Raw genomic sequence first — 17,095 nt, forward strand, 5'->3', positions numbered from 1 at the left:
AGCACCACTACAATTCCCACTATGAGAAGTTTGGAGACTTCGTCTGGCGCAGTGAGGATGAGCTGGGGCCCAGGTACCTGTCCCTTCCCTGTGTCCTCCCCTGCCCCACTGCCCAGAGCACCCCTCTGCTTGGCCACTGTGGATGTGACCCTCACAGCTGGGAGAAGTCCCCTTTTGGTGTTCTCCAAGCTGTCCTGCTATCCCCCAGGAGCACCAAGTCCCGCTCGGTCTTTGGATGAATGCTGGTGGGACATCTAAGGAGCTGGGTGGTCTTTGGATGGATGTTTGTGGAACATGCAGCAACCAGCCTGTACCTGCCGGGTGACACTGCAGATGAGCTGGGTGCGTTGGAAAGCTGGAGAGGTGGGGGGGAAAAGGGTGTAAATTAGGCCTGGGACAGTGTAAACCAGGACTGACTCAGAACCTCTGAACCCTCTTGGGTTCAGAGACACCCAGATTAATCGCGGGGTAGGTGGCTGGAAAGGGTGACTGAGGGAATGAAGCGAAAATGCAGCAGGTAAGTGTGTAGAGTGGTGTGTACAGCAACAAGCATGAGGCATCAGGAGCTGCAGTACAGAGGCAGCTGTACACCTCAGAGGTATTTGAGGAAGACAGGGCAAGTCCATCCCTATGTTGTAGCATCTGTGCACATCAAATAGCCAGGTAATGAGGAGCAGCAGGATCCCTCCTGGGCATTCTTTGGTGGAGCCCACTGGTGTCGAGGAACATGATGTGACCTGCAGAACAGGCTTTCCCATAGTGGGGTGGATTCTGCAGCCAGGACACATCCCCTCTGCCATCCTGCATTCGGACTAGCTTCCTCCACACCCGGACGATATTCCCTGTGGACAGTCGAGGAGAGGACTGCTCACCCCAGGTGTGGCTTTGGGCACCTGTTACCTCCTCGAGTGGTTGGGGATGTGTGTGGCAATGCAAACACCCTGCTGCAGGGATGTTATTTGTATGTGAAAACAGTTGTGAGCCCCTGGAAGGGCAGAGCTGAGGGGCTGGCAAACATATTATTACTTTTGTCTGTAGATCGATTATTTGTCAGAGGGGTCAACAATTGAGCAATCTGTATGCAGTAAGCTTGGCTCTTCTAAATAGTATGTTTCATGGACATTTCCTTCTGTTTATTTCTCTATCTATCTGCCTTGGCATATACTTATTCTCACAGTTGTATATGCTTGCCATACAAACTGTAAATATTTCCAAAATTCCATTTTCTACCTTTCCTCTCTCCTAAAAGAACAATTCAGCTTGCTGATATAGGTATTAGAAAGGTCCTTCTAAATTTTAGTCCTGTGGGGCCCCTCACACCATGCAAGGATGCCAGCAAGTGCACAGCCCCTCATCTGTTACCTAAATACAGCCTTATGCTAGAAATATTTTCTCTTTATTACACATTTCATGCGCTGAGGAGGGCTAGGAGAAGATTGTTGCTGGAAGTATAAAGAGCAACCTTTCCAGAGGGACTGCCTCTGCGAGCCCCCAGCGTACGGCAAAAGGGGTGGTAAGATTCTGTGATTGCGGGTATGTGAACTGTATTTCATCCAGGGGCTGGCAGTGTCCTGGCAGTGTTCCAGCGAAGGCCAGAACACCCAGCGAAGGCTGCCACCCAGCCCCTTGAAACACAGCAAGAAATGCTCAGAAGTTGCCATATGACTCTGGGCATCTTGAGATCTCTTACAGTATTCAGAGAGCCTCAACCTGCTTTGAAGCTTTAGACACATGGTTCATGCAGCATCCTCATCCAACATGTTGTTCTCTGAGAAGCTGGAGCAGAGGAAGATGGAGGACTGCAGTCCATGGATAGCTTGAAAAGATTTTCCTTCTCTCCCCTCTGCTCTTAACTGCTTGTGGGACACAGCTGAGGATCTGTCCATAATACCAGGATGGCAGCTCCTCACAACAGTCACACCCCTCCTGGACATAAATCCAAGCTGGCCTGGGACCTGCTCTCCACCAGAGACGACCTTGGTCATAGTTTCTGTGGTACGTTATTAGCCCCTGGCACAGAGCCATTCCCACCCCTCCCACTGCCTTCCTCCTCCTCTGATGACACTGCAGACTTGTTTGTCCTTTTCAGCTGATCCTCTCTCTCTAAATCCCTGGGAACCATCAGCCTCTTCTTACACATCCTTATTTCCTCCGTTACTTGAGATCTAACACATTTATTGAAGGATGCTGTCTAACCTGATACCTGCACCAAGACGTGAGATTTGCAAGGTGACATTTAAATTGCCCATATTGCCTGGTTGTATACCAGCTACATCTGGAGTCAGTGGTCGATTCCACTGCTGCCTGCCTTCCTCACGGAGCCGGATGAGCTCCAAGCAGCACTCGTATGCCCCTGTTCTGTACTTGAGAAATATGTGTCTTGCAGCCAAGGGGAAGCATCTATAAATGCCATGACAGCCGGCGCCAGGCTCTTGAAAAGAGCGAAGCTCTGCCGTCCAGCCTTGTTTCGCAGGGACCTTGGACCAAAACGCAGGCACTGACGTAGCGGGAAGCGAGTGAGGATTTGCCAAGAGAGGCCATCTCCTAACACGATTTTAATTGACGGACTGTTCTCCTTCCCAGGGGGAAATTCATTTTCGTACCTTGAAATGTTTATCAGATGAGCCTCAGCTTCACAGTAAATGTTCGCTCATAAAACTGAGCGACAAGAGGGAAGTTGATTGCCTCCGTGTAATAAATACATCACACTGGAGTCCTCGTGAGCCCAGTTTCCATGAAAGCCACAGGTTACTGCAAACAGCTGCTTGTGAGAAGACACACTGACAGCCAGATGTCCCAACCAGACCGTTTACATTAAGGAGACATTAAAATCTTAGCTCATAGGTGGCCCTAAACCAGGACTTTCTGTGGTCTGCAGCATGTTGGCACCTGGCTTGCCTCATCCTGCTAGTCTCCTTTAGCAACAACCACCCCTTTCTTGCTCCCCCCGTTCCTCTTGCAGGCACCAAGCGAATCACACAGAGTTAATTTGTTCCAACAAAACAGAAGAATCTGTCTAAAGCAGTGAAGGTTTAATGCTACTGTGCATTCAGACCTTTGAGTCTGTGCAGCCAGCATGCTTCCTGACACAGCCACGGGCAGTTTTCTCTATTATTTTCTTTCACTGTGTTTTCAGGACAGTTCTTATGACCACTGCAAACAGGGACTGTCTTCAGGAGCAGGCGGGACCAATAATGAAGTTAAAATCTTCCTTTCATGTCCCTAACTTGTGGCTACCAGGGGTCAGGACGTGGCATCAGCCCAGGGCTTGCAGCCTGTCCTCTGCAAGTCGCCCAGGCAGGCAGCTGGGAGAGCCACAGGAGATGAAGTGCACGTCCAGAGCAGCTGCCTTCTGGTACTGAGGGGGAATGCAATGTACTGATGGGAGGCTGTGATAAGAGGCCATCGAGTCCCGGACTCATTGTCCTCCCATGCAAGGGTCTGCCAGACCCAGGTCAGTTCTCAGTAGAGTGGAAAAAGCTGAATTTATGACAAAATCATCCCGTATGGTAAGACAGCAGCCAGCAGCCACCCTCTCCCCACAACAGCCCCGGGATCCTCATCCTTCTCTCCAGCCCAGGTATCAGATATTCTTTGCTTCTTCATGCTGGTTCATCCTCTTTTAGTACCTTCCTTCTCAGAAGATGGGCAGGGCTTTGCTGGCTGTGGCTATATTTTCATCCCACAGCAGCCATCAGGGTGAGCGATGGCTGTCCCCTCTGCAGCTGGGGGACAAATGTCCCTGAAGGAGCACCCACGGGGCTGGGCAGAGCAGGCAGTAACGTGTCTCCTGCTCTTGGGCACGTCCTTGCAGAGCTGGGGTTGGAAACCAAGTGCCCCAGTGCCCTGACCCTGTGCAATCACTGCACCACACTCCTTAGCAGTGGGGTCACTGGTTCATGCCTGAGCCTTTGGAAGTGCCCCGGCAGCAGACAACCATTCCTCTCCCCTTTCCTTTCCCTCACCCTGCCATGAGGTACTGCAGAGGGAAGCAGCCATGTGGAGCCGCCACTATTTTTAAATCCCCCTCTTCATCATTTATGACTGTGGCTGTGACCTCCTAAATCCGTCACGTAAGTGGAGGCCAAAATCAGTCCCTGACTGGCACCGACTAAAAACAACGACCCCTGCAGTGGGCACGTGGCAGGTGGGAGGGTACCACTGGCTCATGCCAATGTGGTGGCATCCCCTGACCAGGTTGTGGGGTGAGTGGGAGGGGGCTGCTTCATCCCTTTGGGGACCAAGAGTTCGGGGTCTGGCTACAGGCAGCCATGAGAACGACTCCTTCCGGCTCGCTCCCCTGCCGTCCTCTCCCAATTCCTGCCCTTTAATAAGGCAATAAGTTACTCCTTCTGGCAGGGATGAGGTTGGTCAGCATTTAGGAAGATTTCATTTCCAGTGTTTGAAAAGGTGGTCGTTCTGACCCGACAGCCCTCCACAGGGAGCACTTGGGTAATACCCAGGGCTTGATTTATGGTGTTAAATTGGCAGCCCAAGAACTACTCCTCTAATTTATTACCCAGCCTTCACCAGAAAACCTCTCTCGCTTTCTCACCCCTCCCCTTGCCTGCTCTGTCTCTCTTTCTTATTTTTTTAAGAGGGAACAGCTGACAGCCGAAAGCTAAATCTAACATTTGCACATGACTTCATTAACCCACTAAAATAAATGACTCAAAGCGGTGAAACCAATCAAAACTGGTGCTTTGGCACTGGACACCGAAAGTGAGGGGCCTGACTCCCTCCCTCCCTCTGATCACCCTGTCTTCTCCTTGACCACGGTGCTGTGTGTTCTCAGCATCCTCGTAGGAACAACCTACTGCGTGCTGCATCCCACCCTGAAATGTTGGTTCTTTCCTGGGCCGACTGCACTGCACAGAGGCGGCAGGTGAATGGAGACCAGCTCCACGAGCAGCACGGCCTCCAGCGTATGACACAGCAGCAGGTTGGATGGTTTGACCTCTGGACTTCTTGCCAACCTTGAGCTGCTCCTCACATGTAGGAATGTTTGCCTGGATAAGAGACCTAGGTACAAATCAGGAGGCAAGGACAACATGGTGATTTTTGAAGAAATCCAGAAGACCATGGAAATATGGTGGAGCAAGTAACAAAAATGGGAAGGTAGAGAAGGCCAAGTGAAATGGAGGCAAAGGCAGGCTGTGTGGGAGAGAAGTGAGAAATGGGTGAATAAAGCTAAGGAGGGTAGGAGAGAGGTGAAGTGGTGAGAAGGGAGAAGAGCTTGGCCAGCAGATGCGTGGGCACATGCCAGAGAATCCACTGCTTGTGTTGTTAGGGGCACGTCGTGGTTACCCACCAATGGGGTTTGCCTCAAGGGCTGGTCATGGCCACACGTTGTCGCTCTCCTCTTGCTATGGCTAGGAAAGGCCATGTGGAGAGCTGGAGTGGAAACCAGTTTGGGGGAAAATACATGGGTTGCTTGGTTGGCCTTTGGATGCACAGCTTCCCCATGTCGGCACAGCAGTCATGTCCTCAGACACCTGCACAGGCACAAGCAAATGGGCTGGAGAAGGGCCGATATGCCCTTTTGGCAGTAGAAATGGTGCACAATAAATAAGGGTGACCATGAAGCTATGGCCTTAGGGACATGATAGCTATACTTTTTGAGGAGGAGGGTATTCTGGCTAAATGCTTTCCTCCCGAGCACTGTCAGCTCACATACAAGTCCATCCTATGAGCTGATCGTGGGCCTTGTGCTTACTCAGCCTTCCCTGAAAAAAAAATAAAGGAGAATCAGCACAATGTTAAGAAATGATTTCTCAGCATTAGGATGGGTGAGCACTGGAAGGATCACCAGTTCTTGGCTCTAGGAACAGGTTAGACAGATATTCATCAAGGCAGGTTGATCCCAGCAAGGAAATGGCCCAGATGATGTTTTTTGGTCCCTTCCAGCACCAGTGACTATGATCTGCTGAAGTTTAACGGTAGTGACAGTCACTACAGGCTTTGGCTTGCTGCTGTGCTGAGCTTTAATCAATCGGTCTTTACTGGAAGCCTCTAATGCCATCGTAGATCTTCATAACTTCTTAGCAGCAGGCATCCAGCAGCGAGGGACCTGCTCTTGGCAGCGTGTCAGGGCTTGACGTGCAGTGGGAGCACCAGATGCTGTAGGTCAGGTGGCTGCTACGGAGCGTAGCATGAGCAGAGGTGTTGTGTCAGAGCTGGGCACAGCTCAGCCCACGACATCGATGTTAACAGATGGGAGTACGTGGCCAACGAGGCCCAAATTGCCTAGTCAGGTTTGTCTTTATAGATTAAATCGATACGTGGATGCCGTGTAGTGCTGTGCAGGAAGGACCAACTCCCTTTGCTCTTCCCTTCCCCTGGAAAGCCGACCCTCAGCCCATCATCCCTGGGAAGAGCAGGGAAGTTTTCCACATGCAGCCCTGGAGAAGCAGTGGTATCCTGCAGCCTTTCATCCAGTCTTCCCGCTCCAGAAGGAGATGTCTGTAGCTGGCTGGGGATGCCGGGATGCCCTCTTGCCTCCTGCCGCTGCCCCTGCTCTCTGCTCTGGCACTGCCCAGCCCTTCCTGGGTGTCCCTTCCCCGGGTGCCTGCAGGCGTGTGACTGCATCAGGCTCCCGCACTCCCTTCGGCTGGGCACTCACAGCCCGAGCTGCAACACCACTCAGCTTTCATAATCAAATAATCCCCTTGTTTATGCCTCGCTGACTGACAGCACTGCCCCGGCATATCATTATCAGGAATGTGCATTCCAAAAAAACTGCAAAATTGCTCTGAATCCAGAGCTGTCCTGTGGCACCAAAGGGAGAGGAAATAATCTGTGATCTTGAGACTTTCAGACCACTGAAGTAAACCCTCTTCCCCTCCCTTTGTTTGATTTAGCACTTTGCAGACTCCCAGGAGGGGATTCTTGGTTTCTTACGGGTTTATTTTGTTTTGTCTTAATGTGTTGTGCTTTTTTTTTTTTCCTCGCTCTTCTAGTGTCAGTCTTTTTGGGCCGTTTGCCTCCTGAAGACTTGGGAAAACAGGAAAGAGAGGGCTGGGTTCATCAGTCGGGAACAGCAAGGTGCTGGGGGTCTGACCAGGGTGGGTGGAGGCCGGCACATGCACTGGAGCCTGCCAGGAGCACGTGGTGGTGACCATCTAGCGTGGGCAGACAGTGTCCCTGGGGCACCCAAGTTGCACTAGAGAGTGGGGCAGACCTGAGGTCCCTCCAGCCCTGTTGACCTGGTGCTGTGATGTAGTAGATATACCCAGAACTTTTGGGCAAAACAGAGCTTGAACATGAGCCGGCCGTGTGCGCTGGCAGCCCAGAAAGCCAACCGTATCCTGGGCTGTATCCAGAGCAGTGTGGCCAGCAGGTCGAGGGAGGGGATTCTGCCCCTGTACTCTGCTCTGGTGAGACCCCACCTGGAGTGCTGCGTCCAGCTGTGGAGCCCTCAACATCAGAAGGATATTGACCCCTTGGAGCGAGTCCAGAGGAGGCCACGGAGATGATCAGAGGGCTGGAGCACCTCTGCTATGATGAAAGGCTGCAAGAATTGGGCTTGTTCAGCCTGGAGAAGAGGAGGCTCCGAGGAGACCTCATTGCAGCTTTCCAGTATCTGAGGGGGGCCTACAAGGGTGCTGGGAGAGGACTTTTTACAAGAGCCTGTAGTGACAGGACAAGGGGTAATGGGTACAAATTGAAATCAGGGAGGTTTAGATTAGATGTCAGGAAGAAATTCTTCACAGAGAGGGTGGGGAGGCACTGGAACAGGTTGCCCAGAGATGTTGTGGATGCCCCATCCCTGGATGTCTTCAAGGCCAGGCTGGATGAGGCTTGGAGCAACCTGGTCTAGTGGAAGGTGTCCCTGCCCATGGCAGGGGGGTTGGAACCAGATGGGCTTTAAGGTCCCTTCCAACCCAAACCATTCTGTGATTCTAAGATTCTATGATTCTATAAGCTTCTCTCCACTAGGAACCGGAAAGACAATGTTTTAGGCAATGGGTCTCATCCATTCTTGTCACAAGACAGAGCCGGTAGCAGACCCCAGGAGACCTGGCTCCTGTTCTCTTTGCATTGCCCACCCTGCTCTGTCCCTGTTTCTGCTTGTCCCCTCCAGGAAGGCACACCTGATCCTCAGGAGGCTGGAGAAGGTCAGCGGTCACTGCTCCACCCTGCTACGCAGTGCCTACATCCAGAGCCGCACCGAGACCATGCCCTACTTGTTCTGCCGCAGCGAAGAAGTCCGGCCGCCTGGCATGGTCTGGTACAGCATCCTAAAGGACACCAAAGTAACGTGCGAGGAGAAGATGGTCTCCATGCTGCGCAACACCTACGGGGAGTCCAAGGGGCGGTGAGGGCAGGTGCGGGCCTGGAGCTGTGGGAGGCAAAGGGACTCCGAGGAGTCGAGGACTCGTGATGTGCTGAGTGGCTGATGGGGTTCGGGGTCGGGTGATGTTCAGAGGGGGTGGAAGGGGACAGCGAGGCCAAACAGGACTTTCTCACGCAGACGGCAGAGAAACAAGAAATCAGCAAGTTGGACTTTAATTTCTTTTTTTTTTTTTTTTTAATTTTTCAAGAGGAAAAACAAAGAATTACCTAATTTGACTCAGCATAAAAGCCTCTCCTTTTTAATCTTTTCTTACTGAATTTCCTGGACTACACACTCCAAAACCCTGGGAGGAGGAGATACCCACTCGAGTCAGGGTCAGGCAGAGGGGAGCTGCTGGGCACAGGGTGACCCCCTCCCTGCCTGCCCTGCCTGCCCTGCCTGCCCTGCCACTGGGCAGGAGCCGTGGTGCAAGGGGCCCCGGTGCCGTGGTGGCCAAGGACACCAGGAGGGGATGGCGCGGGCGGCTGGCGAAGGTCCCGGAGGGGGATGCCAGGTGGGTGCCGGGACACTGCAGGCAAGCTGGGCTTTTGTATCACTCGGAGTCGACGGAGCGGCTCTGTGTGCGGCCTTCATTCGCAAGGCTCCCAGCAGCTTGTTCTGTGCATTAAAGGTTCATATTAAGTCCATTTTCACTGCCTCCTTGGTGTTCCTTCCTGACACACGTGGGTGTTCGTAGGGTTTCAGGCCTGGAGAGGGCATTGCCAAGGGCTGCTGAGATGGGGGGCAGGATCTGGGAATCAGCACTGGGTGAGAGGAGGGGAAAGTGCAGCCTCTTTGTGTAGGGTCCTCTCTCTGCCCAACACCCCGCTCGGCCACCGGCCCCACTGGGAGCTGGAGGCGTGTGGGAAAGCCCAAGAAGGAAGCCAGGGGCTAGAAAGACATGGAGAATCTGGTTTCTTTTACTGTCAGATGTGGGTTAGGCTGGCCCGGGTTCCCTGTGGGTAATGGATTTCTCAGCCTGGTAGCCAAACCAAAAAGTGCAGGAGGGTGAGGGGGGGTGGTGGTGGGGAACAAAAATCAGATCAGCTCAAAGTTATTGCTTTTTCTTTTTAAAGCAAAACAACGAACCTGGAGGGGGAAAAGGGGACAGTGTGGGTTGAATGAATCAGTTTAGTCAGCCCAAAGCAAATAGTTTTGTTTAGTTTTTCAGGTTGTTTAACCCTTCAATGTAAAAGCAAACAAGCATGAGGTGAGTTTCAAAATGAAAATGTTTTGAAACCAAACAAAGGTGTAGGATTTGATGTGGAGAAAGTTCAGCCAGAGACCTTTTTCTTCTTGAGCGAAACCTATTTGCCTGATTTGCACCCACTCAAATACCTCTGATCATTTCTCCCAAACTGCTCTCTGCCCCCCTGCTCTCTTTGGTTATGTCTCTTTATTTGTCTTGGGCCATGTTGATGTTGCACGTTGGGAAGGCCTCCAGTGCCTGCTCAAAGTCCCACTGGAGTTCACAGAAAACTTTGCCTTGATGGAGCAGCCTGTGGAAGTGCCAAAGCCTTGTAGGTTGCCTGAGGTCTTCATGCTAAATCCCTTTTTCTGACTGAGAGGGAGGGGATAGTGACACTGACGGATCTGGGCTATGGCCAGTGTGTCACTGAGGCTTGTGCAGCACCGAGCACGAGGGCCATGGAGGGAACTCAGTGCCATGTGTGTTAAAACCTTTCTCAGCCCCCAGCACTGCTCTCACCATCCCTTTGCCCTTTGGAGGTGACTGGTGGCCATGAATGTTGTGGGGATGAAGGAGATAACCTTATCATGCTGCAGATGAATGTTGACTTTGCATTTGCTTGGCCAGAGCTGCCAAGCACCGATGTGACACTCAGCACCCATCCAGCACCCCATGCACCAGCCAGGTCCAAAGCAGCTCTGTGAGCCTCAGAGAGACCGGAGCTCACAGACCTTGCCCCTCCCGAAACAGGAGACACTGGTGTGCAAGGAGGTGAGTCGATATCTGTTCAGCTTTGCTGTTGTGTAAAACAAAACACAGCAAAACCCTTGAAGTGCGATGGGCAGGGTCCCAGTGCCCAGTCTGGTGTTGGTGGCACCATGGCGTTACACCGAGCCCTTGTTTCATGTGCTGCCATCCCAGGGTGTATGCACTGCGGGGGGAGGAACCCCCAAACCTCTCTTGGGAGCCACTGATGCAGAGTGACCGGGACCAATCCTTCCTTCTGGCAGGCACAGAGTGGGTGCTGGCTCCATCTCCACACAGGACGGGTCCCCTGGATGCTCCGTGGGGTACGGCACACGCTGGGACTGCCAGGGCCATCAGCTACCGCACAGATCCAGGCTGGTCCCAGCCCGACGGCGTGCTGCTGCTCACGCTGGGTGCACCTCCAGGGACTTTGAAGCCCTCTTGTTTTCTCAAGGCCCTGGCCCACAGCCAAGCCTTTCCCTGTGTTTTTCAAACATGGTGTTTTTGTTTGCTTTCGCTCGGAGATGATTCATTTCTCTTGAAAGCTCCGCGCAGCGAGTGCTGCGATGGGGAGCAGCTCTGCGGTTTCGCTGCAGGCGAGAGCCGGTGCTGACCGACCTGACGGACAAATTGCTGGTGTTGTCTAACGCTGCTGACCGGCCTGGAGGCAATCGTAGGTGTGATGGAGCTAATGCTGCTCATGGGATTCCTGACCATCAGGAGCGTGGTGCTAGGCATTAGGAGTAGGAGATGCCAGTCAAAATACGGGGCTGCTGGCTGGATGCCTGTCAGCACGTTCTTCTCCACTCTGATACATGCAGTTTCCCCACAGTGGTATTTTTTGCACCAGGGATACCCATCCCAGCAGCCTCCTCTGGCAGAGCTTGGGGGCAGGAACAAAGCCCACAGCGCAGGGTTGTTTTGCTGCAGACACTGATGGGAAGGAAACCTTCGACTCCAGTAGCTCTAACTTCTGCTGGGGACAGACTACGAGCAGCGCAGGGCCAGGCTGGCTGTCCCCTGGCTCTGCGCTGCAGCTCGGTCCGCTGTGGAGGCCAAGGGCTTACTTCTTGCTGCTTACCTTGGACGGCTGCTGGAGCGCTTCGCTTTGCATCCTTGGTGAGGCTGGCTGTGCGTACGGGTACGTACAGAGAGCGAGTTGTGTGTGAGCCTGTGTTACTATGTACACAGCAGGTGGAAGAGTCTAGACTCGCGGGCAGGAAGGCTGTGGAGTTTGACGGCTATTAACCTGTCGAGCAGCACACCTAGCTCCCAGATCAAAGCCAGAAGAGCCTCTGGCTGGTGATGCTACCCGGCACAGCGTACCCAAGCCAAGCAAAACTGAGGAATTCATCGAGGTTACACATCCTTCAGCACGCAGCTGAAAGGAAGAGTTTGTATTTTCTCCCAGCAAACTTTGGAGAATGTAACCCTCCAGCTTTCAAGACAAACAGTTGTAGTCACAGCCCAGCAATGCTGGCAGATGGACCCCAGCCCCGTAGTGTGTGTGTGCACTCACACATCCCTCCATTCCTCTGGCTCCCTTAGGGAAAAGGGATCCTTGATCCACAGACAAGGTGCTGCTGCCCCAGGAGTTGGCTCCTCTTGCCAACCTGTACCCCAGCCTTGCTGTGCCACCGGCTGGGCTTTGGCAGACCAGGAGCCAACACTATCCTGGGTGGGAAGAGCAACAAGGGATGGATGCAACATGATGAGTGGAGAGAGGGGCAAAAAGATGCCATCATCCAGGTTTAATGACAAACTACCCACGTCCATTTGCAAAGCTGAAATTACTTGCCTGATGGCATGAAGCAGGGAAGGGTAACCTGGCATCAGTGGCTCCTGGATGGTGTCACCAGTTTTAGGATGAGTTCAGGTCTCTGTGTGCCTTTGCAGCGGGTGCACATATTGCTAACCGCATGGGTTTCAGCGGTCGTGGGTGCATTCATGGTGTCCACTGCTCCCTGCACAGCCTGGCCCTGCCCCCCACCTGTGCACACCCCCAGCACCCCATAAATTCCAGGTCAGCACCAGGAGGTGGTTTCTCTGCAGAGGCCGCTCACACTTCACACACGTGTGTTCACACTCCTGCTCTTAACAGACGTACTTGCTGCCACATTCAGCATCCCTTGAGCGTCCCAGCAGGCACACACCCTTCTGAAGGGCACCCCAGATCTCCTCCTTGTTTGGCAGCTCAGGGCTGGTGACAGCCACAGGTCCCCTCCCAGGGCTGTGTGGGGCTGTCCCCTCCCGAGGAGCAGAGCGGCCGTGAACAATCCCCATTGTCCCCACGGCCATTGTTCCTCGTCACCCCAGTCCCAGTCCGGGCTGCAGCTGGCTGGGCGCACAGAGGGGCTGATTGTGCGGGTTGCTGTGCCGCTGGTGACACATCACTTTGGGACAGCTTCTTCCCACGGCAAAGGCCTCCGGAGTCAAGTGCTGCGTTTGCTCCTTCGTTTATTTGTTTGGTTTCTGCTTTTCCTCATTTTTTTCTTTAATTTCTGGGTGGTTGGATGAGGCAGGCCCTGCTGAAGCTGGGGGAGTAGTCAAGGGAGTGCCAGAGGCTGTTCGACGTGGGCAGCCCAGGTCCTCTCATCATGGGGAGGACGAGACTTGCAGTAACAGTAATGCTCAGCTGTGACAATGCCCTGTGATGTGACAGATGCCTCGGTGGCCTGCCAACTCACACCTTGTCGCGCTGGGAGGATGCAAACTGCGTGTTGTACCCTGCTGAGCCAGAGGCAGGATTAGCTCTCCAGAACCTGAGCATCACTGATGTGAATCAATTTGTGCACTGCAAGATGCAAAGGAAAAGGTTTCTGGTTTTTTTCTAAGCATACTTGGCCTGTCTGCCTCCCACAACGTTGGTGGCCGTGACATTAAGACAGGAGAGACCATGGCTCATAGTCTCATAGACATTTCTCAGGCAGCTCTGGTCCTGCAAGTGCTGGGCCGGGCCTGGCAGGCAAGGCTGGGCCCAAAGGGCTCTCAGCAGCATCCAGGACCTGCAAAGCCTTTGAGGAAAGCTTGGAGTCAGCATGGTGTGCTTCAGCTTGGCATTTCATGGGGTTGCTGCAGGGGTCGAGAGGCTTTAAATGCTTGGGTGGAAAGTTTGAGCAGTGCAGTATTACTAAAGCATGCCATATGAAGGATTCCCTTTCCTTTCCTGCTCCTGCCCATCTCTCCAAGCTGCTGTGGTGTGGAGCCTTACGGAAACACAGCAGCATCAGGGCTTGGGAAAGACCCTGTTATTAGAGTGACCTTTTGAAAAGAACCTGATTATTTTGAGCACATCTGTGCTACAAGGTGAGTACCCAGAGACAGAGCTGGGCTTTAACGTTCAGCCAGAACCATGCCCATATTTCAATCAAAAATACCAACGAGCCTGAAGTGTAAGTCTGTTCATCCCTGTAGGCTGGACAGTGATAAAGGGGAGCAGCAGTGAGCTTAGATATGGGACTCATGCTTCTTAAAAAAAGTATATGAGTGGAGATGCGTGTTATACACAGGTAAATTGGCAGGTAAAGTTTTAAAAGCAGGGCAGGGGGTGTCTAGAAGTGACCATGTCGTTGTTTGGACTAGTTCTTCATTCACCATAACTAAAGTGATCAAAAAGTTGTGAGTAACTTTTAATCCATCTGCAAAAAAAATATGAATTTTCTGAAAGCTATTTTTAACCACTAATGATCCTCCCCAGGCCCAAGATAAGTCAGCCAAAAGATTTTCAAGACCTTTAAAACTATTTTGACACAGTATTTCCTCACTTGTACCTAAAAAATATTTAAGCCCCTGGCCCTTTGGCTGCATTTTATCAGAGGACTTAAGCCAGTTGTTGACTTGAATGACGTAGGCAGCAGTTATTCTGGTTCAGGGCAGAGGGAAAATTTGGGGCCATCGTGGTGTTGTGGTAGTTAAGGAACAGCAAAAAGGGGAATCCTAGCCTGGGAACTACTCATTTTAATTCACCTCCCAGGTGCATGCCTTAAAAACTGAGGAAGTGGGATGACCAAGTCCAAGAAAAATAGTGCTGGACTCCACAGTGTTGGCTGGGTTTGGGTGGGTGTTAATTAAGCGAGCGCATGGGCACCCATCAGCCAGGGTGCACAGCTGAACGTTCATTCCATCTGCAGATGCCCTTGCTTACATGGAAAGTTTTCTTTTATACTTGTGAGTAGCTTCCTGTATATTCCAGTCTTTCTAAGGAAGCTTTTTTTAAGCCTCTGTGTCTTTTTGTCCGAATTACTCAAAGTTGCTAAAACAGCTTCATTTCCCCATTACCACAATTACCAATGCCATACTTGGAGAAGTTGTGGCTTTCAGCAGGGAGAGGACTTTGCCGTATGAATTCAGAGCAATTTCCCTGCCTTTCATATATAATTAATGCAGTCAGCTCCTTCTGATTTAATGCAGCCAACAGGAACTGCATCTGGTGGCACAAGCGCCTCGCGGTCAGCGCAGCACGTTAGCCAGGCTGGGTGACTTTGGGTGTGTCACGGGACTCCTTGGGCTGGTCACCACACAGCAAGGTGACTGTCATTACCGCTGAGCTATTAAAGCTGCCTTCCTTGCTCGGTCTCCGCCAGATTTAACATCTCCTGGTGCCCATGAGCCCTGTTATCATCTCGCAGGAGAGTGGCTTCAGACCTTGCTCAATGCATGTATTGATTTTTTTCCCCTCCCTCTCTTCAGTGATTGATTTCCAGACAGACACGTAAACTGGACATAGAAACTGTTGTTTTGACTGTGCGTGTCAATTGATCAGGCTGGTGCGGTTGTGCACGTGCGAGAGGAACAGAGCTGAGCATTGCTCGGCCGGCACAGCCCAGCCCAGCAGGAGCGAGCTGCCCGCTGGGCGCCGGCTTTGTGGGATGCTCCTGCCTTAAAGTCCTTATTAATGCTTAATAGATAGTTCAGCACGTAGCCCATTGATTTGTGTATTGCTATAGACACAAACTATTTAATACATTGTTTATGGGCCTTTTTATCTACAGTATGTTCTACTGATAGGGCTGCCTGTGACGCACTTGTACGCTATTAATAATGCATTGACCATAGGCAAAGATGGTATGGAAAGCATGGTGTGCTCTTTCTCTCTCTCCTTGAAGTGGATTTTAACAGTTAAAATTTAAATAATCTTTTTACTGACTCACTTATGCCAGTGTAAAAAAAATCCTAATTTATTCTCTTCCTTCAGTCTATTGCCCCCAAACATCCCATGGTTTTTGTGGTGTGAATTAATTTACTGTTCAATCTACAGGGCATTTACTCACTATAGTATCACTGGCACATGTTTAAAGGGGGCCAAGGTGGTGCCAGCCAGTACTGGAATTACGTCAGGATGGCAAATGGAGTTCTCTGGCATTATAGCCCAACACTAAAGCAGACCCAAAGGGAAATGTGTAACAGGGAAAGCATAGCTGGTTTTTAACACTCCTGCCCCCTGATTGTCCTCTACCCAAGCTCCCAGCCTCTGTGTCTTATCAGGGCTTTCATGGGGAGTTAAATCATTAATGAGTTTGGGAGTTAACTGAGTTAAAAAAGACTCTCTGTAGGATCAGGGGTCAATAACTGTCAGAGCTAAATGGGACCGATCCCGATGGCATGTGCATCCTCGACGTTTGGAGATGTCGATGCTGAATCAATTCACATTTGGAAGCTGAATCAATATAGATTCTCGGTACAAGAGCATAATGCTCCGGTCCTTGCCTGTCACAGCAGGGGCTGAGCAGGTGCCAGGCTGGGTCCTGCACTGAAGCCCTGGCTGGGGGGTCCTGCTGGAGCAGCAACTGGGGTAGCGTCGGCAAAGCGGGGCAGGACCAGCGTGGCTGTGACCAAGGGGAGGCAAAATCCTTAGAAGGAGGAAAATCTGCAGGGTTGGTGGGTCAGATCAGGGCCAAAGGACTTTGCCGTTAATGACCTTCAACTGCATTGCCCAGTGACGCTGCCTTTGGCTGAGCCGTGGGCTGCTGCAGGCTTCGCTGGAGCCGCAGCTCCTCCAGCCTCTCTGCAAACACCTGCCGTGGCAACAAAAAGCCACGTTTCTGGTAATCAAGGACCAAAAGTGTCATTTTGTCTGGTGGACGAAAACCTGAACATGAGCCGGCCGTGTGCGCTGGCAGCCCAGAAGGCCGACCGTATCCTGGGCTGTATCCAGAGCAGTGTGGCCAGCAGGTCGAGGGAGGGGATTCTGCCCCTGTACTCTGCTCTGCTGAGACCCCACCTGGAGTGCTGCGTCCAGCTGTGGAGCCCTCAACAGCAGAAGGATATTGACCACTTGGAGCGAGTCCAGAGGAGGCCACGAAGATGCTCAGAGGGCTGGAGCCCCTCTGCTATGATGAAAGGCTGCAAGAATTGGGCTTGTTGAGCCTGGAGAAGAGGAGGCTCCGAGGAGACCTCATTGCAGCCTTCCAGTGCCTGAAGGGGGCCTACAAGGGCACTGGGAGAGGACTTTTTACAAGGGCCTGTAGTGACAGGACAAGGGGTAACGGGTACAAATTGCAAGTGGGGAGGTTTAGATTAGATATCAGGAAGAAATTCTTCACAGAGAGGGTGGGGAGGCACTGGGTCAGGTTGCCCAGAGAAGCTGTGGATGCCCCATCCCTGGCTGTCTTCAAGGCCAGGCTGGATGTGGCTTTGAGCAACCTGGTCTAGTGGAAGGTGTCCCTGCCCATGGCAGGGGGGTTGGAACTAGATGATCTTTAAGGTCCCTTCCAACCCAAACCATTCTGTGATTCTATGAATCTATAATCCCATTCGGGTTATTTAACACATTAGTAAGAACCAACAGCCCTGTGGTTTGAGTCCACCCCTTTCCTTTCAGACCT

At 52.1% G+C, this 17,095-nt stretch overlaps 1 protein-coding gene across 1 annotated transcript in view; it reads left to right on the plus strand.

The window, feature by feature from the left end:
• LOC104506923 (astrotactin-2-like) overlaps positions 1-8,321 on the plus strand; it is a gene marked incomplete at its 5' end in the record, with an annotated part of 10,124 nt that extends 1,803 nt beyond the window's left edge. The window contains 2 exons of the mRNA XM_010148052.1: positions 1-73; positions 8,084-8,321. The exon at positions 1-73 is cut by the window's left edge and continues 141 nt beyond it. Of these exons, the coding sequence (XP_010146354.1) occupies positions 1-73; positions 8,084-8,321 (311 nt within the window). The remainder of the gene's footprint in view (positions 74-8,083) is intronic.
• Between the last annotated feature and the right edge of the window lie 8,774 nt (positions 8,322-17,095).

The sequence above is a fragment of the Eurypyga helias genome, unplaced genomic scaffold (assembly GCF_000690775.1).
Source record: "Eurypyga helias isolate BGI_N326 unplaced genomic scaffold, ASM69077v1 scaffold8393, whole genome shotgun sequence".
NCBI classification, from domain to species: domain Eukaryota; kingdom Metazoa; phylum Chordata; class Aves; order Eurypygiformes; family Eurypygidae; genus Eurypyga; species Eurypyga helias.